The sequence below is a fragment of the Lissotriton vulgaris genome, chromosome 1_1, assembly GCF_964263255.1.
Source record: "Lissotriton vulgaris chromosome 1_1, aLisVul1.2, whole genome shotgun sequence".
NCBI classification, from domain to species: domain Eukaryota; kingdom Metazoa; phylum Chordata; class Amphibia; order Caudata; family Salamandridae; genus Lissotriton; species Lissotriton vulgaris.
In genome coordinates, this window is record NC_141685.1 from 1,405,826,700 (window position 1) to 1,405,854,163 (window position 27,464).

The following is a 27,464-nucleotide window of genomic DNA, read 5'->3' on the forward strand; positions in this document are numbered from 1 at the left end:
ACTGCCATGTCTTTCATTGCGATCCCGGGCAGGGGAAATCCAGAGATGATCGACCTGACCTCACGAGGGCAGGTTGACCATTACTATGAGATGGTGTCCCTCCAGCAGACGGGTCACCTTGTGAAGGGATTCCGCTGGAGCAGTCAACTGAGGTCCTCAATGGCGACCCTGTGTTTCCCAACACTAAATGGGTTGGGGAATAGAAGCTTGTCAGGGTTTGAGCACTGCCAATTTGTGGCAGTACAACTTTCCCACACTCTAAATGAGCTCCCTAAACATTCAAGTCTTAAGTGATAAAATGGCCCAAATTGTTTGAACACATGTTCTGGACGAGTAAATTGAGTAAAACCAGATAAACATAAAGCAGACACAAACTTGTCTGTCAATTAGTAATTAAATGTAGAGCTTGCAAGTGAACTTGTAACAGTACATGCAAAACATCCAAAACAGGCATTTTTATAACACTTGTGATGTATATTTGACAGCCACTGCTGTAATATACACGTTCTAAAAACACATAACAAATTAAACTTCCCTATTCTCGTGCATGACATATTTGCAAATGTGTTAATTACCTTATTTTGTTGAACAATAACTGATCTTTGAATAGGCCCACCTCTGTGTTTTAGACAAAGGTTTCTATGTTTTTTGCTACATTTATCAGTGATGTTTCTTTACAACAAACGCTTGTATTTCAAGGTTGTATTTATTTATTCGCTCTAGCAGTCTGTGATCTGCTCATTAAAAAAGTTGCAAAGTTTTTCTCTTTTTATACTGATACACTTTACTCAACATCCAGGGTACCCACCCATCAAAATACGTTGTTATTGTGAGACATGAAACATCTGAAAACAAAAGTCACTTTGTTGGAAATTGCCATTTTTTGTGTGGTATTTGCCCAGATTTCTGCCTTACGTTGCTGAACTCTTTTTTGTTATAGGACTCTGTGCACTTTACCCCTGCTAACCAGTGGTAAACTGCTTATGCTCTCTGTTTTAAACATGGAAAAATTGGCATACACCTATTGGCAACCTTAATTTACTTATAAGACAATAGTATTTGGTAATAGCTATACCAAAAACCAACAAATTAAATGCTACTATTGGACTGCATCACCAATTGTGCCATCCACTACAGTAGCCATGTAAAGCATGTTTCCAGGCCTACCACTGCAGCCAAGGTGTGCAAACTGCCTTTTCGACCTGGCAAAATACAAATTTTACGATGCTTTAAACTTCCCTTTTAATACTTATAACACACCCCTAAGGGAGATCTTAAAAGTCCATTGGGCAGGGTGTATAGTATTTAAAAGTAGGGCATGCATATTTATTGTTTCCCTTGTCCTGACAGTGAAAAGCTTCCAAATTCATTTTTCACTCTGGCAAGGATGGCTCTCCCATAGGTTAACACTGCTTTACACTATTAAATGTAATGCTTAATTCAGTTTGGGACTAGCTAAAAAAGGATTAACTAGCTAATGTTAATGGTAACCTAAAACCCAACTTGGTGATAAAGTTGAATTTCATATTACTATTTTGGAAATTACACTTTTAGAAAGTTGCAATTTCCTACCTAAAAACAAAAGGCCTTCTTGCCAGTGTCCAACTGTCTCCTTATCCTTGATGGCTCTCCTGTGATGAGACGTGTATTGGTCCCAGGCTGTTGACAAAGGACGTTCGGTGTAAAGAGGATGGCCTGGGAGCTGTGCTCAGATCCTTTCTGAACATTAAAGGATGCCTACCATGTCACTGGCAGATGAAGCTTACACATAGGCCTGCCACCCTTTTGTCTCTCTAGTCAGGCTGTCTCCAAACCCAGTGAGAGGAGAAGAACTGTCCAGAACTGGTTTAGGGGTAGACAAAGGTTTTGCTCCACCCAGATGCTGGGCATAAAAGTGGACTCCACAGACCTCTCCTCAGAACCCTCCTGGGCCTGTGACGAATAAGATGAAGGACTGTCCTGCTGTCTGAAAAACCTGAAAAGTAGCCTGAAACTGCTTGCCTTGAACCCAGGACCCAAGTGTCTTCAAGGGTCATTTGGCTGTTCCTCTGTTTGACTTACAGGGACACTACATTATTCCATAAGCCTCTCTCCTTGCAATTGACCAACTGCCTATGTCCATCTAGACCTGACCTGTACTCTGCTACTGGTCTCTGCTGGAGTGAGTCCTAACTCCCAAGTTTTCCTTTTTAGGTTCTGTACCCTTTACTGTTGTTGGTGTTAGAGTGTCCTCCTCATGCCCAAACTACAAGTGCTAAAACGTTTTGCCAACATTTTCTACAAAGAACCAGCGGAAGACCAGGGCCTCCACCGATGCCTTTCTGGGTGGGACTTCAGGCTTTGAAAGCATGGAGTTTTCCCACCTTCGTCGACAACTGCCCTAGGACCCAGTGACGGCTCCTCTGCTAAGGCAGAGGAGCGTCGCCACACAGCTTGTAGAGCAGTTAAAAAAAATAAAAGGATAATAACAGAAGTTATTTCTGTTTTTATCATTTCTTTTTCAGCCAGGTTGGACTGAGCTGGGCTTCTGTGACATCCAGGAGGAGGAGTAGTTGCTGTACACTCCAAAGTGCTCATGACTGCTTGGACGGCCCACTCGGGCCCTCCCAAGCTGTCATGCACACTTTGCATGTTCCTCACTAGGCTGCATTACATAGCCTAGTGATAAACATGCACACCCACCCAGATCCTGTCTGAGCGCCGAGCTATGGCGCTCAGACCAATCACAAAGCTGTATTGCAGCCTTGTGATTGTTCAGGGGAGGGAGCCTGGGAGCTTTCTGGTTTGGGAGGGACGACATGACGAAAGAGAGATGGCTGCGGACTCAGCGAGAATGTAAGTATGTTTTTTAAAAACTTTGTAATGTCACCCCTCACATGTGTGTCCCCCTCACTCTGCCCCTCAACTTTCGTATACTGTCAGCCCCTTGCTGCTAGGACCCCGCTCTTCAGCATCACGCCGTCTTCGAGCTCTGATGTAGACCCAGAATGCAGCACCAACAACTCGTCGATGACCGCTTTTGCTCCAGAAGGTGCATTTTCCACCAGGATGAACCTGGTCCCTGTATACTACCAGCGAACAATTGTGGTCGGTCTTAACTTTTAACTTTGACCTAGCCTAGCCCATCCAGATACCCACAATTGGCGCTGTGTCTTTTTTGGCCCCATTAAATATTCATATTTCCGGTTCTGCGCATTAGATTTTTGTAATTTTGTTGTCATTTTATTTAATAATTTTTTGTCTTTTTCTAAATTGGTTTGGGATTTTTCTTGTGTTTTGTTTTCACTTTATTACTGTTTTAGTGCTGCATAAATACTTAACACATTGCCTCTAAATTAAGCTTCACTGGTCTGTCCCATAGCTATCAAGGGGTTGAGCACATTTTTATTTAGTGACTTTTGTGACTCACCCTGACAAGGACTGTGATTATTATTTGAGGTGGACTCTCATCCACTCCATCAAAATATACTCCAATTTCTTGCACACTTGAAAATGCATTTCTCAATATAATTTTCAACTAAAGAAATGTCTTAAAAGATTTGGATCATATTCTTTGGTAGCTAATGTATTGAATTCTGCAATCTGAGGATATTACTACAAAAACCCTAATCACAAGGTGCTTTGTACAGGACAGATTTACGGCTCTGTAAATTAGCATGCAAATTTTCTGTTACCGTGCAGAAAATCTGGCCCAGTACCATGCGATTGCAAGTTTTCCCTCACCCAAAAAAACAGATGTGAAAAGTATGTTCCACTTGGAATTAGACGGACGGATCCAAATTCTGTGACCTGCAATTAATGCCGTAAAAAGTATATGATTTATTTTGAGGTTCATTAATGGTATAAAAATTTATAACACATTATGTCCTTCCTTGTTAATATTGTCCTTCCTCATTAATGGTATAAAAATTTATAACACATTATGTCCTTCCTTGTTAATATTTATTTTAGATTTTTTTATTAAAAAAAACTTTATTGAGGAAATTGCACAACATATTACAATGCATTCAGACGAAAGGTCCGCAATCAGTTAAGAAAACCACATCTGTTACATACACTGTAGGGACAATCATGCATGAGCAGCCGGGTACATTACGTGGAAAAAAGCTGCATGGAGCGAAACAGGAAAGACAGGGGAACGCCTGGGAGAGTCCAGGTACTAGTGAGAATGATAGCAAGATATCATCATGTTAATGGAGGAGCTGTGCATCACAAGCCAGCCCCGACAACCGCTAGCAGAGGGCGTGGGAGAGGTCGTAGATGGCGAGGCAATCTGGCGCTGGAGATAAGAAATGAAGGGACCCCAAATGTTAATCGGTCTGCTGGTTGCCGGCACTAAGTCCCAGAATTCGGACAAAAGTGTCTGACAGCGAGCGGCGTCTTCTAGCCAAGCACTGACCTTGGACACAGACCTCCGTCCCCAGTGCATGGAGACCCTACGCCGTGCAAGAACGAGCAGCATGGCGATCAACTTGCGGCAGGCATCTGGGCAGTATTTCACAAAGCCTAAGAGGCACAGCAATGGGTCTGGCGTGACAGTCACGGAGGTGATCTCAGTGATGGCGGCACACACATCACGCCAGTAGGCAGAGACATTTGGGCATAACCAGGCTAGGTGGGAAGAGTCGGCAGCGGGAGCGGAGCATCGCAGACATCCGTCGCTAGGAATGAGGCCCATTTTGGTGAGTGTGACAGGAGAGCGGTATAATCTGTGCAGGTATTTAAAATGTATGAGGCGCAGGCAGTAATTGGGGGACAGGCGTTTGGTCTGATTGCAACAGTACAGCCAGACCTCCTGAGAGAGGTCGGCGCTCAGGTCCTCACTCCAGCCAGCACGGGCAAGGTCAGCAGTGGTCGGGGACGCCGTCAGCGTGAGGGCATGAAATCCTGGTGACCAGCTTGCGGGGGGAGCTGGACGTATAAGCAAAGTCAAGGGCTGCTATCGGAGGGGGGAGCTGAGGAAATGTGGGGTTAATCTCCCTGCAGGATGCTCTAAGTTGGTAATACAGCAGCATGTCCATAGGCCCAGACTCAGCAGCAAGGGTGATGAAGGTATTATGAGGGTAAAGGTCCGACACCGTGGCTAGCCCCAGGCGAGCTGCACATTTAACCATTCTGGCAGTCTGCAGAGGAGGGAATATTGGGTTGTGGGTGAGGGGTATGGCATTAGCGGAGAGCAATTCCTTGTTAATAAATGAATGGATGCCATCCATTATTCTATTCAAGGTAGTTAATGTGTTTCTTATAGCTCTTTCACAGTACCAGCTAGAAGGAATGTTAAACTGCATAGGTCTCCCTGGCATTCTTGCTGGGGCCTACATTTCCATAAGGTGAGAATAAGGCAGTGGCTCACCAACAAAGTGCTCGATTTTGCATCTGTGACCTACAGTTACCGAACATTTGCTAAGGTATGCAACACCATTGCATGACCCCTAGCACTATCCTCCCTACCACCCAATCCACCAAACTGGTCCACCCCTGTCCTCCTAATCCCCCCACCCTAGGGACGTCCTCCGCAGCAGATCAAGCCAGCCCCGCTAGCACGCACACCCCCCTCTCCATGACCGCTAACACTATCCTCCCTACCTCCCAATCCACCAAATCTGTCCATCCTTATCCTACTAACCCCCCTCCATAGTGAAGTCCTCCGCAGCAGATGAAGCCGGCCCGATAACAATCACATCCTCCCTTCCCTGACTCCTAGCAAAATCCACCCTACCACCCAATCCTCCATAACTCCCCGCTCCATCCACCCCAACTCTCTTACCCCTCCCCCCACATATATCCGCTCTCTGCACTCCAGAGCCTCCAAAATAATTCAAAGCGTCCACTCCTCCATCCTCGACCTAACAAACCTCCTCCACGTCGCCGAATCAGCCTTCGCAAACCTCATGCCTCAGCAATCTCCCCCGCCCATCCCTGAACTTCTCAAGTGCCCGCTACCAACAGCCTTAAGACATCTTCGCCTTCGCAAGCACACTAGCTGTCTATCCGAGGAGGAAATCCTTGACCTCGCCTGCTCATATAACCTTTTCCTAATCACCACCGATTCCCCTGATCTCATCGAAATCAAAATACTGGATATCCTTAAAGACCTCAACACAGCCCCTATCCCCCCCTGCCTACCTGATGCGAGTACAGCACACCCCATCTGCACGGTCGCTATCGACCCACACAGACTGGCCCCCCTCTGCAATAGAAGGGCGATCAGAAGCAATCTTGCACCTGTAACCCTAACTGCCTCGACTCCTACCACCACTTCCCTTCCCGGTCTGACGGAGCTCTTAATCAACTGCCGATCGGCAGTAAAGCATGCCGCCGATGTCGCTGCTCTCATCCTAAACAATAACACCGACCTAGCCATCCTAACTGAATCATGGCTCAATGATGCATCATCCCCTTGCCTCGACCTCTTAGTCCCCCCCAATTTCAACATTACCAGACTAGACAGACAGCTTAACAAAAAAGGTGGCGGAATTGCTTGCATCTATCGCTCTAACCTCCTTGTCTCAGAGCTTTTTCACGGATACTACTGATTCCTGCGAATATCTAGCCCTCTCAGTCTGGAGCAACACCACCCTCCTGTGCAACCTGCGCACTTTTTACCACCCCCCAGGCAATAACAATCAATTCACTGACTACCTCATGGAAATTATCACGGCTAAGATCTCCCCCAACTCCAAAGACATCTTCCTTGGGGACTTCAACCTGCACTGGAACGACCATAAAGATCCACATGTCAACGGTCATGAAAGACCTCATGGCTGACCTAGCCCTGACCCAAGCTTGCCTACTCCCTACCCACTCGAAAGGGGTTACTCTCGACTGGATCATCTCTAATGAGAAAACTGTCAAGATCATATCCACCGACCCCTGCGACTGGTCAGACCACCATGCCATCGCCTTTCTTCTACCCTGCACCCTCAAAACATGGGCTCCTCAACCAGTGCTCCCAAAACGCTGGGTCAGAGACACAAAAAACCTAGACCTAATTGAACTCGAGTCACGTTGCAAATCTGACCTCCCACCCCCTCCCCACATCACCTCGGCCAGTGACCTCACTACACTGTTTCGATGTCGAACATTTTGGATGACCTCGCCCCTCTTAAACTAAAAAGGACTCAAATCAAAGACAGAAACCCATGGTTCACTGGCTCCCTCAACAATGAGAGAAGATCCCTCCGTCAAGCCGAAAGAATCTGGAGACAGCACCCATCGGCAGATCACCTGAAACTTCTTCGCCAGGCCTGAAATGCTTACAACAAAAACATCCTCAATTCAAAAAAAGAGTTTTTCAGAGCGGAACTAGGAAATGCTCAGAACAGGCCTCGCAAACTCTTTGAGATGATCAAACTCCAGTCAAACAAACTATCCAAAACAACGAAAGAAAACCCCAAGTCTCTCATCTCCTCCGAAGATTTCTCCTCGTTCTTTGCAAACAAAATCATCACCATAGATACCGAACTCAAAGCTGCCTCACTCCCCCCACCAAACAGTGATCATCCGCCTCCCCCATCACTGCTACTGACACCGACCTCATCCAAGAATCTAGCGCACTGGTCTGAATTCTTACCCTACGATGAAGACTCTGTCGCAAATATCCTCTCCTCCTTAAACCCGAACAACCATTTCAACGACCCGCTCCCCTCGAACTGTCTTGCGATGATTACCAAATCCATTATTCCTTGCTGGACCGCGATAATCAACGCCTCTCTCCGGCAGGGATCAATACCAATCTCACTGAAAGCAGGACAAGTTCTCCCTATTCTGAAAAAGCCATCACTGGACCCAACCTCCCCAAACAACTTTAGACCAATCTCCAACATTCCCCTCTTGGCAAAAGTGTTGGAAAAGTGTGTTCATATACAGCTAAGTCGCCACATCAGCAACTTCCATCTACTCTATGACTGCCAATCTGGCTTCCGACCTGGACATAGCACTGAAACATGTTCCACGTTGTCGATGATGCTCTTCAAGCCCTGGACCAAGACAAAACTTGTCTCCTAATCCTTCTGGATCTATCCTCGGCCTTCGATACTGTCAACCACATGATGCTTCTCGAACGCCTCAAACTTAGGATGGTTTTAGACGGCACAGTAATCGACTGGTTTAGTTCGTACCTCCAAAACAGATCTCAGAGATTCCTAATCAACTGTGAACTTTCCTCCACCTCCATGGTCACGGTGGGAGTCCCTCAAACATCAACGTTGTCCCCCACCCTGTTTAATCTCTATCTAGAACCCCTTGCTGAAATCCTCCGCAATGCTAATATCTGCTTCCATATGTACGCTGATGATACTCAGATCTACATAAAAATCTCATCTCTTGCGGAATCCTCACCATGAATGAGGCCCTGAAGCTGACCGTCCGTTGGCTAGCCTCAAACCAACTCAAACTCAATTTTAACAAAACTGAGTTCCTTCTTATCTCTGAGATACAGACTTGGATCACAGCTATCACAGCCCTAAACTGTTCCCTGACCATAGTGGACTCTGCCAAATCACTGGGAATCACCTTGGACTACAACCTAAACATGCGAAACCACATCAACTCAATGGCCAAATCTGCCAGATTCCACCTGAGTTACCTATGGAAGCTGAAAACATTTCTAGCTACTCCCGACCTAAAACTAGCAGTCCAATCTCTAGTCATTTCTCGGTTGGAATATGGCTGCTCCACCCTCTCTGGTTTACCCAAGATCACTCTAGCACCTTTAAAAGCCTGCCTCAATGCAGCTGCCAGACTTCTTACGGGCTCTAGAAAATTTGATCACATCACCCCCCACCTGAAAGCGTTGAACTGGCTCCCTCTCGAGGCTAGGATTCACCTCAAGTTGGCATACATCACGCACAAGGCCGTACACACCAACTCCCCTGCGTATCTTGCACAGAAGCTCGCAATATCCGGAGGAAGCAGAAACTCTCGATCGGCAAATACCTTCCTACTCCGGCCTGCACGTTTTAAGAAAAAAAAATACAATCGCTCTTTCACCGGGTTTGCTCCAAGAATATGGAACGCTTTCCCGTCTGACATTAGAAGTATCCACTCCTTGCCACGCTTTAAAAAAGAGGCCAAATCCTTCCTCATGGCCAAATTCCTTGGCTAACCTGCTCCACAAGCACCGAGAGACTGATTTCCTTTGTGATACCCTGTTCTATTGTATGATACCCTGTGCTATTGTATGATCTTTGACTCTGTAAAGATCACTGTGTCAATGTATGACCATTTACTCTGGAAAATGTTCCTATATACCTTTTCACCCCCTTCCTCCTTGCACATTCCCCTTTGACTCCCTGCCTACCCTATGACCCCTGTTTCTGTATACCCCCCCCCCCGATTTATTGCTATCATTTTGTCACCAATCTTTCTGTATTACTCTTGAACCTGTAAAGCGCTCTGATACCCTCACGGGTCCAGTTCGCGTTCTATAAAACTTTCAAATAAATAAATAAATAAAATATTATTTATTTATTTATTCCTCATATTGCGATAACTGTATGAATACGGAGTATCAGGTATCTGCCTCTAGTTTCTTTCCGACACTGCCCCTCGGTCTCTCTTGTCTGGGGAGTTTTAATCATCCTCTTGATGATCTTTTAGAGGAGTTTCCTTTGCCCGTTACATACCATTACCTCTGATTTTGGAGCGAGGGGAGCTGGTCAACTTGACTACTCAACAAGTACCATACTTGTCCACCAGAAGATGTATCGCGTTAATCATAGGACTTGTATTTTGATCTTATTTGGGGTTTAAGAAATTTTCGAAGCTTTCCCAGAACTTAAATCTCTTACTTGCATTTCCCTTCCTGTCAAGTTTGTTAATTCTTATGGCCGAGTTCAACCAATCTGCATGGGTTGGGCTGGAAGACCCTATCCATTTAATACAAATTTCCCTCCTTGCAAGTACTATCAATACAAAAAGGAGATTTTCTTGCCCTTTTGTGAGCCCCCCTTCATTTCCTGAGTCTTCAATCCCAAAAAGGGTAAGGGTGGTACTTACAGTTAGTTGCTTGGTCAGGATAATGCTCAGGGTCTTACCAACTTCGTCCCAGAATTCTTTCAATTGGGGGCAGTTTTTGAACATGTGGATGTCGTCTGCTCTTTCTTCTCCACATTTTGGGCATTTCTTTATTCCTGCGTTCTTAAACTTGGAAAGCTTTCTTGGTGTCCAGTATGCCCGGTGAATGGTGTACAGATGGTTCCTTTTCAAGGCCGCGAATTTCAGAGTGGACCAGCATTTCCCCACGGATTTTTCTCAAATTAGGTCTAGGTCTATTAGTATGTCTTTTCCCCAAGTTTGTGTTTCTATGTTGAGGTTTGTATCGTTGGCCTTTATCAGGGCCCAATACCATTTAGCCACTTCTTTTGGTATTGGTGTTGTTTTAACCATTTCTTTTTCCACTTTTTCATTTCCGTTGTTGACAGTGGGTAAAGTCTTAGACCAGCTTAAGATTTGGTAATATTTAAATTTAGATAGTGTGTTGTTTGTCAACTCTTGAAGCTCTGACCATGCTTTCAGTTTAGATCCGTTTAGTATTTGCCCCCAATACTTTACGTTGGCTCTTTTTAGAGGGAGTGCTAGTGTGTCTTTAAAACATTCTGGGGTTCCTGGCGAGTTCCAAATGGGAGCCCATTTGCTATAGTACGAAATTTTCAGGATTCCTCTGATTTGTGCCCACATCTTTGCTGCGTCCCTTAGGATCTTTAATTTTATTTTTTTGAAGTACTTGGGGTGTCCGAACTTAAACAAGACATGGTCATCTGATTTTGTGATCGCTTGTAAGTAGCTCGGGTAGTTTTCGTGACTCTTTAGCAGCATACTGATGTTCTTAAGTTGGAAGGCTCTGTAGTACTCCACCAGGTCCGGGCTAGCCAGTCCTCCATCTTTCTTCCCCCTCCTTATTTTCTTCCAAGCAATCCTCGTGCTTTTCGCAGCCCATATGAAACTTGTGATGTCTCTCTGTGCCTGTGTTAGCACCGTTTTCCCAAACTCTAGTGGTATTGCATTAAATAAGAAAGTGAACTTTGGTATGATGGTCATCTTGACTATGTTTGATCTCCCAATCAGACTGAGTGGTAAGGAGGCCCAAGCCTCGAGCAGTTTCCTTACGTCTCCGGCTACCTTGGTCAGGTTGCGTTGCGGAATCTTTCCTATATCATGGTTCACTAGGATTCCTAGGTATCTAATTTCATTTTTTATATTGTGACTTTTAAAGCGAGTATTCCATGTCATGATCTCTGTTTTCGTTTGATTTACCAGGTACCCTGAAACTTTCCCAAATGCTCCTATAGTTTCTTCGATTGTATCCTTGGCTCTTAGGTAGTCGTCCGTAAAAATCATTAAGTCATCCGCATATAATGCGATTTTCTTCTCCCATGTATGATGTTTAAATGGAGTAATTTCTTTACTGTTTCTTAACTTATTCGCTAGCGGTTCAATATATAAATTGAAGAGCAAAGGTGAAAGGGGACAACCCTGCCTCGTTCCTCTGCTTATCTTTATGTTTTCCGTGAGACTTCCATTTATTAGAACCTTGGATCTTGGATCCTTGTATATTTGCTTTACCATATGTATAAAGTTTAGTCCAATGTTGTTTTTGACCATTACTTTCTCTAGGAAGGCCCAATTGACCCTATCGAAAGCCTTTGCGGCATCGACAGTGAGTATGGTGAGAGGAGTTTTCTCGTGTGTTGCAATGTCTATTGCAGTTAAAAGTTCTTGTGTAAGTTCATGCAGTTGCCTCCCTTTGATGAACCCTTTTTGATCCTGATGCAGCAGTTTCGGCAATACTTTCCCTAGCCGTGCTGCCATGATTTTAGTAAAGATTTTATAATCTGCGTTCAGCAGTGAAATCGGGCGGTACGACTCGCATCTGGCAGGGTCCTTTCCAGGTTTTAGGATGATTGTAATTATGGCATCGTTCCAGGAAGTAGAGTATCTTTTAATACCAAGTAGAGTTCGTTCGGTAGAGCGTCGGGCCCCGCTGCCTTTCCTTTCTTCAAACTCTTGATGGCGTCAGCCACTTCACCTTCAAGGACTTCTTTGTTCAGATCTTCTCTTTCATCCTCCGTAAGTTTTAGGAGCGGAATATCTTCCAAGTAGGAATTGATCAGCTTGTCTTGCGGATTTGTATCTTCCGTATAGAGTTCTTTGAAGAATTTCCAGAATTCTTGCCTGATGATATTTTCGTCAGAATTTTGCCCTGTTTGATCATTCTGAATTATACTTCTCACTTTGTTTCTGGCTAAGTCAGTTTTAAGTTTCCATGCCAGCCAGTTTCCATAGCCCTCGCCATATTCATGCTTTGCTAATTTGCTAGAGTCCCATTTCTTTCTCAGTCTTTCTTCCAAGACGCCTTCAATCTCCTCTTTCTGATGCTGTTTTTGTTGGAGAAGTTCTTGTTTCCTTACCTCTTCTTGTTCCATAGAGATAGCGATGTCTAAGGAATGAATATTATTTTCCAGGTCTGAGATCTCTTGCTTTAATTGCTTATTTTTACGAGCCCCTAGACTCAGGAGTTTGCCCCTCATAACAGCTTTAAAAGTATCCCATGTTATTTGTTTTGTGGTACCTATGGCGTTTAATTCAAAGAAGTTTTTTGTTTCAATTTCCAGTTCCCTTATTATCTGTTCATCTTGTAGCAAGGCTCTCTCTACTGTGAATCTTCTTTCCATTTCTTTTACTGTGACCTGTAGTAGTAGTTGCACAGCCGAATGGTCTGACAAATGGGCTGGTAGGTGAGATACTTTTTTCACGTTCCCTGTCAATTCACTGCTGACCAAAAAGTAATCAATCCTTGATTTGTGCCCCAGCTTTTTATTATGCAGGGTGAAAGGGTGCCTATTTTCTCCTTTTTTTCTCCAAATGTCAACTAGATCAAGGTCTCTTTTGTAGATCCCAATCCACTCTCTCATTTTTTTCAAGTTAGCCTGTCTCCCTGGTGGTGATCTATCTAGTCTTAAATCCATCACTAGGTTGAAGTCACCTCCCAATATTATGGGAGAAGTGGCTAATAGTAACTGCGAGTACAGTTTTCGCAGGGGATCAGCATCGTCGAGGTTGGGCCCATAATAACCTGCAATAGTAAGGGGAGTGTTACCAATTTTTACTCTGGCTATAGCCCATCTGCCTTTACTATCTACTTCTGTGGAGGTTACAACCGCTTTTAGTGATTTTTTAAAAATTATCGCAATTCCCCTGATATTGCATTGTTGTGTTGTGCATACATGGGAATCTACCCACCATAAGTTCTTGATTATTTGGTCCCATTCTTCTTTTAAGAGATGAGTCTCTTGCAGTATTATAATTTCACTTTTTGCAGTTCTAATGTATTCCAGGATTTTGTTCCTCCTACTCTTTGTCCTCAGGCCATTTACGTTCCATGATAATATTTTAACGTCTCTACTTGTGCTTCCCATTGGTTTTGTTCATGATCACTTTCGCACTTCTGCACGCGCATTGCCATTTTTTTACGGAATATAACTCCATTTTGTTTTTACCTATATTCTCGCAAATGAGGAATTTTTTGTTTGTTTCCCTATTTTGCTCCCCACCCTTTGTCGTGTAATTTTTATGTTTTCTTGGTTGTGTTTTAAAGTAGCCCTCCCCGGGGAAGCCTCCATCTTCTTTTCCTTCGGTTATCTTCGCAACCCTTTTAGCTTCCCGTCCCCGTGATTCTTGCCTTTGTACAATTAAAAAGAATTTTTTGATTGCCAAGCACCTTCGTGTTTTATACTTTGCACTTGATTGTGTTTAATTTATATATATTTTTTCCATAAGAGTTTGTTTTGTGATCTATTTCTTTACGTGGGTTCCCTTAGTTCAGGGGTTCCTCTGAACGCATTTGATCTTTTATTAGGTCTATGAGGGCTTTCACCTCTTCTGGCTCTCTCATGTTTCGCATTTTATTCCGCCACATTATGCGTAGCGATGGTGGGAATTTCATCTGCACCGTGGCGCCTAGTTGTTGCAATTCTGACATAAAATTTCCCAATTCCCATTGCCTGGTCTGGGAGGCCTTTGACATGTCGGACCTTATTCTAAAAGTCCAACTATCCTTGTTGTAAGTTACCTTTTTCAATGCCTCTCCCAGGATCCTATCTTTCAGCACATACGTTTTGAAGTTGACTAAGATCTTCCTTGGGGTTTTCCTCTCTTTGTTCTTTCCAAAGGGGTCTCTATGTACTCTCTGTATATCTTCTTCCAGTATTGTTTTATCCGCCCATGGGAAATGTTCTGCCAATAATGCCACTACAAACGTTTTAATGTCTTTGCCCTCTTGGTTCTCCGGAACATTCAAAATCCTGATGTTATTTTTTCTCGCCTGGTTTTCTAAGGACTCCATCTTTTCATTCATGATTTTATTTTCTAACCTCAGGGAGTTTATTTCCTTCCTATTCTTTTCAACCCTTTTGTCTAGGGCAACAACTTCACTCTCCACTGCCGTGACTCTGTCTCCCAGAGCGTTCAACTTGTTGTCTAGTTTTTCGCATACTTCCTGGATTTTGTCTTGTTTCGCTTCTGAGATGGAGAATTTCTCTTTAATTTCTGCCCATATCTTCTCAAGGAGTTCGTCTGTGTGGTTCTTCGGGGTTTCTTTATGACTCCCTAGCGAACTTGCATCGTCCTCTTCCTTGTCCTCATCTTCTGTTGTTATATGCGCTACTACAACAGAGGGCTCGGTGCCCCCCTCCGCCATGTGTACTTTCTGGACTTCGGTACCTTCTGCTGCTCCGCTTCCCTTGTTAGTTTTCCAGATATCTTCCAGACTCTTTGTTTCTAATGTGTTCTGTTAGAACTGGGGTTCTCTAGTTGGCAGAGGTAAGTACCTTAGACCAAATAGGGACCCTTGCTTCTAGTCAGGGTGAAGGAATACACACAGTAGATAACCTCCGCTCTCCCTCTAGGTAGCTTGGCGCGAGCTGGCAGGCTTATCCCCAAGGCAATGTGTAGAATAATTGCACTTTACACCACAATAATCCCCAATCCACCACAAACTGAGACCACACAGGTAAGTATATTTTTTATAAAAATATATAACTTTATCTAGTTTCAGGCAGTAAAAAAAACAGTAATACTATAATCACTTTTTCAGGAGAAGGTTGCACTTAATCTTAATGGTTGCTAGTAATTTCAGGAAGTTCTTATATCATCAAATGTCCCAAGTCCCTTCAACCAGTTATTAAAAATAATGCCACTGATTGAGAAATGATGCGCTCTAAAAACGAGCAGTCCAAACAATGCCACTGTTAAAAATATGCCACCATGATCCCCTGGCCTCAGGGACCACAAGCACTTCAAGCGCGTCTCACCCGGTTACTTGGAGGAGGGGGGACTTCTTTCCCCGTGCTCGCGGTGACACTGGGCCCCCAGGGGCACCTCGCGGGGGAATGCTCAGTACCGCTCCAGCCCGGCCGGTCTCAGGACGCTCTCCGCCCGCTCTTGGTCCTTCAGAGAGCAGCGGGGAGCAGAGACGGCAGGCCGGGGGCTGGAGCACTTGATAAGATCCCTCGGCGAGGTCAGGTCACTTCTTCCCGGGCCCGGCGGTGATCGCGGTGATTCTTCGGCTCTTCCAGCCGCCTCCGCCCAAGCAGCCAATCCCGTCGCGGCTCTCCAGGCGAGCCTCCAACAGCACCCGGGAGTCAGCCAATGGCAGTGCGGCTCCCGGGCAGGTAAACAATGACGCTCCGCTCCTTTGGCCAATCACGGCCCACCACGCTGATGACACTGCGCCGCACGGGCCAATCCCGTTGCGGCGTTAGTGAGGGGGCTCGGCTCCCTCCACCAATGGGAGCGTGGCGCCTTCGGTCTCTGGCGCTTCAGCTCCCCCACGCAAGGCACTTCACGTAGGGTGTTTCTGGCCCCGGGCCGCGTCGGTGACTTGGCGGCAAAGGGTTTTCAAGGGCGCTGGTCACGAATAGACCCCCCTCTCGACCTCCCCACCACGTTGGAGCGGGTTTCACGAGGGGAGGCGCCACAAGCCTCCAACCCTCACTGGAAATGTGCCGATAAGCACACCGATCCCTTCCTTACACTCCGCAGTCGAGTACCACGCGTCTCGGGTCACAACAGCACGATTTTGCAGCTGTTTTCTGACAAAGCTTTAGGAACCTTTAGCCCTGGGTTCCCAACAGGAGGCCAGCTCTTCTCAGGCCCTTAGAGATTCAGTTGTAGACACAGCAGAGTCTTGGCAGTTTCAAGTAGGCAGGGTCACAGCACACAGCAAAGTCCCTTTCTCCTCCTCAGCTTTCAGTTGCAACAGCAGAACAGGTCAGACCTTAGAGCACACAGCAAGGCAATCTTCCTTTAGTTCTCCAGCCGTCCTTCTTCCAGCAGAGGTTCCTTCTTGATTGTAGAATTTTAGAATCTAATCTTCTGTAGTAAGGGGTCCTTCCCTTATACCCCTGAACGCCTTTGAAGTCCTTTGTGCAAGGGGGTCCTTGGCTCTGGAATGTTTCTGGTGTTCTTCTTCCTGACAGCTTCAGGGCCAGAGGTGACAGTGGGCCGGCAGGGGAGTTAGCCAGCACGGTGGTCAGGCAGACACAGCCCAGCACTATCAGGCGCTTCTTCCTCCCCTTCCCCGGGCAACAGATGTCGCCTTTCACCCCTGGGCTGACTCCAACCCCCCTCCGGGGCCCTGCAGCTCCTGTCACGCAGGCATTCCCCACACAGGCCCAGGCACACAGAAAGGTTTATACAAAAGAACAGCCACTTTCTAAAAGTGCTATTCTCAACCCCAGGATCCAAAAACAACCTTCACTAAAAGATGTGTCATTTAATTCTGAGTTCAGGGATATCTTTCATTGATGTTCCATCTTGTTCCTATAGGGAGATAGGATGGGAACCAATGGGACCAGCCTCCCCATGTTACCCTAGGGAGCCTTACAGCCCTACAGCAGTGAGCACACAAAGTGGCTGCTGCTCTCCACCAGAGCATGTTACCTGCACTAGTACATGCTCTACCCTATCCATACACTGCACCCTGCCCAGGGGGGTACCTTGAGCCTTCCATAGGGGTGGCTGATGTGCACAGTCAGGGGAGGGTTAAGCCCAGCCAGTGGGGACACTGGCCAGGCGGACATGGCAGTCCACTGACTGCACACAGGCCCTGCGCTGGCAGGCCTGAGACACCATTTTAGAGCTACTCATGTGGGTGGCGCAATCTGCGCTGCAGGCCCACTAGTAGCATCTGTCATCACCAGCCCTGGCACACACAGTGCACTTTACTAGGGACTTCATGGTGATACAGATATGCCAATCAGGTATACCCAATCAATATGACAATTTACAGAGGGAGCACTTACCCTCTGACACTGATCAGCAGTGGCAGAGGGTCCAAAACATCTAAATCAGCAAAAACGAAATCCAGCACAGCATCAAAAATACATGAGTCGGGGGAGGAGCCTAGCTCGCGACCGCGATGGCCGCCTGATTCCTCGGCTCCGCTGACCCTGTAGCTGTCCTCCCGGTTTCCGCACTATCCTGCCCTCAACCAGTGTACTGCGTTACAGCGGCGGAACCGGGAGGCGAGCCTGATCACGTCGGTGTGTTTTGCTCCTCGATTCCGGCAGCTGAAGCTCCGGGACGCCTCTCCCCTCCGGACGCCGCATAGAACAGCCTGGGTCTTTGTTTGCGGAGGCGGCCGGCCCGGATGGTGAAGACGGCGGCCATTGTGGGACGGACGGTGCTGGTTCCTATCTCTCGCCGGCGGCGCTTGCATTTCCGCGACCTCGCTGCCTTTGATCCTGGGCACCGCCGCTACCGGCGTAACAAGGTAACTGGAATTCAGTCCCGGGACGGGCCCTCCGCTACATTGTTTCCCTTGGCGCCGTAGTCAGCGCCATCTTTCTGCCCTGGATTCTACAGCAGTGAGCCCGGGCTGCCGGTGCGACGAGTGCATCGGCCAGCGCCACTTCACGACTGCGCCGGAGTGGGGGAGGCAGCCCCAGCACCCCCAGTCTGTTTTTCACCGCAACTCGACCCGGCAGGGGACTCGTCTGCTCGCTGCGAGTGAGGAAATGCGACCAGTGGGACTGCCTCTCGTCTGCCATGTTCGGGCTCGGGAGGGGGTTGCGTCCCAGCCCTTTGAGGCGCCTTTGTCACTTAGAGAAGTACTGAGCGCCCTGGCCGACCTCAGGTCCGCCATGCGTACTGTTACCAGGGAATTGGTGGCCCAGATGGATGCCACCCTGCTTGCTGCCCCCCAGTCTGTCCACGTGCGGGACACTGCGCCACATCCTACAGCTGCAATTCATGGCTCCCTCGCCAACGTCGCCACTGACTCACTGCGGTCACGCGGCCCGGTCATTGCTGGGGTGCGGGCGGCAGCACCCCCCAAGGAGCGCAAACTCTCTGAGGTGGTGAACTGGCCTGAGCGACGCCGCGAGACACCACGCTTGGGGGCTTTCTTGAGGACACATGGCGGACCTCCGTTTTCTATCCTGGAACGGCCACTACCGGGCGGACCAGCTGCCCTTTGTGAACCACCGTGGGACTATGGATCCTTAGCTACGATTGCGGACCACCTGACTGCGTTTTGGATGGCCTTTGGTGCTTGTCCCCTTATTCAGCCGTGGTCCTGTTCTCCGCTCCCATTTTTCAAGAGGACTATCGTGCAGCTGGGTTGTACAGTACCACCGCCTCGCAGGGGACAGGGTTGAGGCGCCCCCTCCTGTATCAGGACTGTTTCCCGTTTTTGGACTGCTGGATCGCTGATGGACTGCCGGGGGTGTTGAGTATTGGTATCGTATGGGCCTTGGGGTCGGGGTAAGGGCGGCCAGGGAACTGTTTTGCTTGTGTTGGATATATTTTACTGGCCCCCCTCCGGCCTTATCTGACTTCTTTACCTCGCAGTGGTCCCCTTGTTTGTTTCCACCTTCCATGAGCTATGTTGTGCTGCCGGACTGTACCGTTCCACCGCACCGCAGGGGCCAGGGGTGAGGCTGCACCCTCTTGGGTTAGGACTGATTCTCTTCTGTTGCTGGGACGCTGAAGGACTGCCGGGGATTTAACCGTTGGTATTGTATTGGCTTGGAGTCGGGGTAAGGGCGGCCAGGGGCTTATATGTTCTTCGGATTGCAAATGCTTGATAGGCCCTCCTCCGAATCTCTCTTTTCCTTTCCTGGGAGTAATAGGGTATTGCACTCTTCCTTTCTCCCTGGGTTCAACCGTGATTTTCTTGACCTTCCTTTTCTCTCTTATGTCTCTAAATTTCGGGTTTTTCCGGGGCGACAGACACGTAGCTTGGGGGGGGGGTAGGCCATAGCCTCGGCATGCGTGTAGGGTGGGGGGTCCTTATTGATGTGTTTTTATTTCTATGGTGCCTTCTTTTTCCTTTATTGTTCCCCCTTTTTATTTTCGTGTTTTAGGGCCAGTGGTGGGTACTGGTGGTGGTTGGGCAGTGGTTGGGTGACACGTCCTGCGGCGTAACCATATCCTGATGTTGCAGTACCGTGCCGCCATTTTAGATCTGTTTTAGTGCTAGTAGTCTCTCCTGCTCGCCGTTCTCCTTTCATTATGCTATTACTTGTGATTTTCTGGATCCTTTCTCTTCTTTTTCTTGTCTCTATATTTCGGGTTCTTCTGGGGCGACAGACACGTAGCTTGGGGGGGGGGTAGGCCATAGCCTCGGCATGCGTGTAGGGTGGGGGGTCCTCATTGATATGTTTTTATTTCTATGGTGCCTTCTTTTTCCCTTTTTTGCTATCTCATTGTTTTCTTAGGGTCAGTGGTGGGTGCTGGTGTTGGATGGGCAGTGTTGGGTGACACGTCTTGCGGCGTAGTCCTATCCTGATGTTGCAGTAATGTGCCGCCATCTTAGTTGTGCTTAGTGTTAGTAGTCTCTCCTGCTCGCCATCACCCGTTCCTCATGCGATTGTCTGTACTGTGCACTGATCCGTATCGATTTCTGTCTCTCCTTACATATAAAATCATAAAATTAACCTCACTGACTCCTGCCACTCGGAGCACATCGATTTGTTGTAACAAGGACCGTATGCTTTTCTGTGCTGCCGTGCTACCGAGTGGACGTATCATTTGCCAATAAGCTCAGAATTGTGGTGGCCGGCCGGGTGGTTGTGGGCCCGTATTTGTACTGTGCAAAGAGCTTAATAAAGGTTTTCAAAAATAAAAAAAAAAAAAAAAAAAAATACATGAGTCAGAGGCAAAAAGATGGGGAAAAACCACGCCAAGGATGTCAGGTCTAACATGTTCTTTTTCTTATTTTTGTTTTTCCTCCCTTTCTTTGCGCTACCTGATCCTATTTTTTCAATTTGGGGAGGGGGCGTCCGAGGATTCGCTTTTTGCGAGGAAGAAATGTCCGTAGTTTTGATAGTCTCCTCTCTTTCTCCCCTCAGAGTTTCTGAAGAGGACTGTGCTTGCATGGGAGCTTGAAACTCTGGCTGCAACCCCTGCTGTTGAACTTTAAAGTAGGTTCTTAATGAGGGAGTCAGTTTTATTTTAGATCTCTGTGAGGGCCAATTTATCTTTCTCTGAGATGATCTTAATGTATTCTTTTGCTAGGGTTTTTTGCTTTTTTTTGCTCACTCTTGGTGAAATACCTTTGGGGTATTGCTCTTGCCTTAAGACGTTTCTGTTGCGCAGGCTGTAGAAAGATACTACTCGTTTATCCTGACTTTGTGCTTGCTGGGGCTCTAAAAGTTCCTTAGTTCCCACTTGATTTTTTTTGGCAAGGCTCTCCCCTAACTTATGATGTGCCTCCTCTTTGCCCTCCTTTGTTAATTTTGTAGACTTACTCATAGGCTGGTAGTTTGCAAGCGTCTTAGATTTCAAGTTCTCAGGGTGGCAGGATTGAGCGATGTGCTGGCTGTTTATGTTATTGTTTATGCTACTCTCTAACGTTGTGCTGTTTGCCTCGTCAGGTGTCCAAATCTTCTCTGTTAGACTAGTTTTGTCTAAGTCTATATCATCGTGTTTGCGGAGAGTTTCAGTTTTAGGTCTTTCAATGACCCAGCACCCTCATGTCTTTTTGTTCGTCTCCTTGTTCCGTGTAACCCTCTCTGAGCTCGCTCTGTTCGAGGCTGACTCCGCTCTGCTGTGAGCCTCAGAGTACTGGTGGAGGTCTGCTCTGACACTACCGCTCGTGCCCCGGAACTGAAAGCTCAGTCTTCCGGAGGCACGGCAGCAGCGCGACTTTGCCTCCGCGGCGGCGCTCCACAGGTCCGACTGCTCCCCCGCCCCGATGCAGCTCTCCGAGCCCCGTCCAAATCCGCCAAATCCGCCGCTCTCACCTGTGTCTGCGAGCGTCTCCCTGAGCCTCAGGCGGCATTCTCCACCCAGGAGAGTCGTTACAGCATCCAGCAATTCACCATGCGGCAGACACAGGACTTCCCTCGGTGCTCCACAGCCAGACGGGGAAAAAACCAGACCAAGGGAACACACCATCTCAAAAGGCTCCGCACTCAAGGTAGGAGGATCTACTGTCTCTAGCTTTCACTCTCATAGTACTCCATTAACTTTTTCTTCTGTGGGTGCTTTCAATCGTTGCGTTTACATCAGAATCACGGGTGCTCCGGGAGCTCTCAGACTGAGCTTCCTACCCAGCCGCCATCTTCCCCCCTAAATATTATTTTGCAAAAAAATATTCATGATACACATACATAGCAGTGAGTTTGGTCAGCAGGCTTCATTCTTTGGGCTGTTGAATCGCCATTCATATTTTTCTTCCTTCCACCACAGCATAGGGCAATGGGTCAGCCCACTTTACCCATTAGCTTCCTTTACTTTGACTGATTGCACAAAGAGTACCTTGTTCACATCTGCTTCAAAATAGTTCCTTTCTTTTCGACGATGTAGCTCTTTCAAAGTGTGCTGTTTAAACGTGTTTTGTATATTATCTTTAACAATATCTAATTATTTTGCTTGTCCTAAAGATGCTCAGTTAGGTCTTATTTTATTTTCTGTTATGTTTAAAGTTGCTGTTATAAAGTGTTTAAGTGACATCATGACATTGTAGCTGGTTGCAATATGAGTACTTGGTTTAGTAACTATTTCTTCTTGTCACCGTAAAAAAAAAATAATAATAGTAAAATGCATGGCACAACTGAAAAGTCAGTTCTTTTACAATAAAAAATATTTTTAAAACATAACCATTACACATTCATGCCAAGGCCAGATCTATTGGGTTTGCCCATGTTTTATTTGACCTTGGTACTGACAATCCTCGCAGCTTTCCTGGTTGTTTCTCGGAGGCTACTTGACTTTCTCATGTTCTTTCGTAGTCAGACCATTTTCTCTCCCTTGATAATATGGCATAAAATAGCTTTCAACAAACAGCTTGCATTTTGTATTGTGTATCTCAATGCCAGCCTCAGAAAATGCAGTCAACAATATACTGACAACACTCAACTGTAACGTTGAATGAGTTCAGTTGAAGACACCATTGCCTGAAGTCCTACCTTACACTCATCCGGTCATGGAGGTACACAGCTAACCTTATAGCCAGCCCCATTAATTCCTTTTCCTTAGCCTCATATCATTTGCAAACCTTTCAGGTGCACAGATCTGGATAACAGCAATGCTCTAAATGAATTCTGCTGACAGTAAACACCATGTGCCATGTCAGGAGAGACTGTATGTGAAAACATGGAGGGAAAATACTGTGGGAATAAAATATCGAGCCTTATACTTCGAGAACCAAAAGATAATGAAGGCAAGTGCTTGTAAGTATATATTTACTATTCTTAGCTCCTCATCTAGGTGCCTTGAAAATATATGTATATTTTCAAGGTATATATTGTTAAGCTAGGTAATGTAAACCTATGCATACCAATTTATGTTTGACTTCACAATTATTTTGTTCTTGATATTTAGGCCTCGATATTTTTGACCCACAATATTTTTTCCTCTATATTATGGTGGAAAGATTCAGGTGACTTATACTCATCAGAATATAGAATATTGCTGCAGATTCCAGCCTCAATTCTCCTTTTTTCATTGCTATCCATAGAATTCAGGAGAGGAAGGGGAGGCAGAAATTACCAAAAATGCAGGATCCCAGCATTCTGTATATTTCCCCAGTTATGTCAGAGACAATGCTTCTGGCTGACCTGTGAATTGGTCATGAGGCCCTGTAACTGGGCCTCAAGAGTTTTTCACCACTCATCTGGCTTAATATGATTTAAAATGGGTTATTTCGTGATAATGTTCGAAAACAAAGCAATGGGAGAAAGAACCCCAGTTCTCCTGTTAATTACTTATTAAATCCATCATGTTTTTTTATGATTATTACTGACGTAGCCTGCTAACATTTACCAGTCATTTCTACGACGTTCCTTAGGCACAGGTTTACCCCTCTTTGAATATATATTTAAATTCAAAAACATTTAGCAAATGTTTGTAATATTATGGACTGGAAATCTGTCATTTATTACAACATTTTCTGAGGATTTCTTTAGGGAAAGGTTTTTGCCCTTACCCCCTCTGCCGGTACTCGACGCATACTTCCATCCTTCTACCTAGGATTTTTAGGTGCACTATTGGACGTTACTTTTCCTACTCATTGTTTCAGGAGGAATGGCAAATGGCATTGCCGCAAATTCAAAATTATTTGTTGATTAGACACACCTTGCTGTTACACTTTGTTTTAACATGCGCCCATACTTATAAATGCATTTTTTTCCTGCACGTGAAAAACATGTACTCTAAGTGTTTTATTTTGTTGTTTATTTTTTTAATGCATGCATATGAAATTTGCCATCTTATCATTAAGTCGTTAGTCCAGTAGAGTATTAAAACTAAAAATTCTTAAAGAAAAATTTAATCTAGGCACTTTATAGAGCCAGACTACTTAAGACAAACACTTTTAATATCCATATTAAATTAATACTGACTACGTCTAAAGAAAAGAACCCTGGTGAATTTTCAGTTGGAAAAAAAACTAGAGGGTGTGAAAGTAGTCAGGGAAGAATTTGTAGAGCCCGTGATCTGTGATGTGACTAATTTCTCCATGTATTTTGCATTTCATTGCAGGATTGGGCTAACTATGGGGCTTGACCTTAATGTAAAAAAAATATTGAAAGGCATATTGTGTAATTACTGATATTGCACAGGTTCGAGGATAAATAAGTGCAACAAAGTATCTCGCAATGGCAATCTGATCTGGGATGATGTTACAGTAGTCTGCCTCAGCAGGTGTCTCATCCAGCGCCGACTGGGAACCAAAACCAGCCCTGGCAAACTGCTCGTCCGCCTCCAACCCCCCACCTTTCCGGTGGGGGGTGGGGACGGGGTGCGGCCGAGCTGTTTGCTAGGGCCGGTTTCAGCCGATTTTGTTACAGGGGACTGCTATTGCTGGCCCCCAGAAACAAAAAACGCCCCCAGGCGCCAAAACCGGCCCCAACACTGGCGGCCCACAGGGGAAACGCCTGGTGCCCGCTACGGACAGACCGGCCCTGGTCTCAACCATGCATTCCTTTAAACTGAACCTACTCAGGACCATACATTTTAAACAAAATATCTCGGTATGGACATCCCAGGGCAGTAACCAGGTGAGTGAACTGTGATGATAGGAAATACCAGAAAGAGACCTCCAGGGCTGTTCAAAGCTGCCAGCTTACTGGAAACCCTAAACTCAGGAGCGTAACATAGGCCCCCACAGCCCCCGCAGTGTGGGGTAGAGGCTAATTTCCAAGGGGCCTCTTCAGCACAGTACTTCAGCAGGAGAGCTCCTGATTCAGCCTGGAGGTGGGCACCTCCACGTACCTTGCAGGAGGTACTCTCTCAAGTTTAGTTACTCACCTTCATAAACTGCATGCCTCTCTAACACACTTCTTCCTCCATCAGGCTGCTAAGCGCTGAGTCTCATAACACTATGAGAGCGCCTTAGTGGTTATCACGCACAACATGGAAATACTTCCCACATAGGATCAAAACAAAGATAACACTTTCACACCCCTTACATGGTGTAGCATACTACCCAATTAGGTAAGCACTTCAGCATCCCATATAAGGGTAGTAAGTGATTTACAAAATGGAACTCAATAAAAACTGCACACTAGAAAGGGAGGAGCCTTAAGAGACTGAGATGAATGACATTGATATCACTGCTGATGTTTTTTCTGATTCTATTTTTAATTTAGAGTAAAAGAATTGGCCACTACTTGTTTTGGTTTCTGAGAAGCGAGATTGCTCAGTCCAAGCACTATCAGCAAAGGTTTGCTGTAATCTTAGAAGCGTATCTAAGAGGATGCGGAAAGGCCATGCTGCAGGACTTCACAAAGCAGGTTCAAGTTACCGAAATGCTGCACAAAGTTACCATGGAGATTAAATCTATCTCTGCTGAAAAGTATGACGTCACTTCCCAAGGTATGTATGTACTATGGTTTACCTCTGTATAGTGGCCAAAAAGAGTAGAGTTTACCTGTACATATTTCAATTAATGAAAATGACATAGATATATTTGTAAAACAGGGTACACATTTCCTATTCTATTAACTTTTTTAATTTAAATGTAATAGATTTTATGAATCGAGCAAATCTACTGATGCATAAGGATTTTCACATATACTAATTTTGTTCTAACGGTGCGTTTTAATCAAGTGCACTTGGTTGTATTTAGACTTCATGTTACCGCAAACAGAATCAGCCTTCGATATTTGATGGAAGCCTCACTACCATTTGGAAAGTGACCCTGGGACTTAAGAACAGTAAGGACTAAGGGGAATTATGAATGGAAATATAAAATTGAGGGAGAGAGGAAAAATGATATATAGGTTGAAAGGTAAAATATGTCTATTAGACCAAGTGATACAGAATTCCACAGTAAAAAAAAATAACGAAAACAGAGGAAGGAAAGGAAAAAAACAATAGCAAGAAATAGAGAGGATGAAAAAGTGGGACTCAGAATATGTGGAACCTTAAAATATGATGAAACATAGGTGGAACAAACCATGTCTTAGGTAGCATGGCATAATCCCAAGAAAATTGGCCAGGAAGCCAAGCCATATGCACAAATGTCTTCCGGATTGACATATGAGGTTTCTTAATAGTGCAGATTGTGACAGCAGGTAGCTTCATCCTCTTTCAGGAGAAAAGTCTTATCATTGGCGATTCAGGCCCACCTTGGAATTCGTGTCATGAAACGTTGAGTACTTGAGGATTTTTGGTGGCCAGGTGTTGATAAAGCCATTGAGTGTTTGGTGAGGGCTTGTGGGCCTTGTATACTGAGTGGCATGTCCCAGGTAACCACACCTTTCTTCCTTTATTTCCAGAGATGCATCTACTGTTCTGTGGTCGCAAGTAGCTTTAGACACAACCAGTCACATAAGTATTTTTGGTGACAAGTCAAAGTATACTATTTTGCTAATAGATTTTAGTCAAAGTGGGCTGAAGTTTTGTGAAAAACGTCTGCACCAAGCCTGTAACCCAGTTTATGCAGAAGAATTAAATGACGGAAGGGTTTTTCAATGAGATAATAACTGACTTTGGAATCAATTGGTTTCTACGGTCATGAAAACATTCTTATATACGCATGGCATCAAACACATTAAAACATATTTGTACCATCTCAGTATCAATGGTTTAGTAGAGTTTTCCAGCTGCATTTTAAAAGATCGGCTAAAGTTAGCGCTTGTTAATCAGTTCACTTGGAAGACAGTGGTGCAGGATATGCTGTGGGCGAAAATCTAGGTCCAGTGTGTCGACTGGTTTATTACCATTTGCACTTTTGACGGGTTGTGTACCTGGTTCCAATATTAAAAGAGAGTGGATAGACTGTTGTGATGTAATGTATCTTGTTTGTCCAGTGTGAATGATGTAAGGAAGAATATCCAGAGTGCTTATGAAAATGTGTGCAAGAAGAATGATTTAGGAGACATGGTTGTGGGGTGATGGATTAGGAACCTGGCCAAGTGGCAAGGGAGATGTCCAAGTTTTCAACTCCGGTATGTATTGAACGAGTTCTTCCTAGTCTGATAGATACCAGTGAATGTTGACTTTGGAATATGAACAAAGTTACATTAAAACCTCGTAATTAAGAGGAGATTGTTCATGATGATGTAAGGTACATACATGCAGAAAGATAGACACAAACCCGCATGTTATAAAGACTTTGTAATGGAGTGAGGGTTTGGTTCAGTCACCTTCTTCTGCTGTGCTTCAGCACTCATGCCCGGATGAACAGTATGATCGTAACGATTTGGGCTGTTTTATTGGAGTGCTCAATATCTGCATGTTATGTTTTGTATTTCTTTTGTCAAACAAATAAAAACGAGTTTACTACCATCCCAATGTACTGTCGTACATGTCTTTCACTCATGTCTCATTCAAACCATTAGGTTTTTTAAAAGAACCCACCAATGTAGTTGGTGGCATGCTTCATCATTGGGTTCCCACCTAAGATGTCAAATTCATCTTAGGTGTGCTATGATACCTGACTACTGCGGAGCTGGTTTCTTTTTGTGGCGTGGTGAATTTGTGAGTTAGGTTCAAAACTACTTTCAGGATAT

The 27,464-nt window shown here is 45.5% G+C and overlaps 1 protein-coding gene across 2 annotated transcripts in view; it reads left to right on the plus strand.

Annotated features, from left to right (window-relative positions):
* The window catches only part of PIK3CG (phosphatidylinositol-4,5-bisphosphate 3-kinase catalytic subunit gamma), a 195,691-nt gene that overhangs the window by 86,188 nt on the left and 82,039 nt on the right, over window positions 1-27,464 (plus strand). For both annotated transcript variants that reach the window (XR_015310129.1, XM_086967135.1), the window contains exon 4: window positions 25,098-25,323. Coding sequence is in view for 1 of the 2 variants with exons in the window: in XM_086967135.1 (XP_086823261.1) it covers window positions 25,098-25,323 (226 nt within the window). In the remaining variant the exon portion in view is untranslated. The remainder of the gene's footprint in view (window positions 1-25,097; window positions 25,324-27,464) is intronic.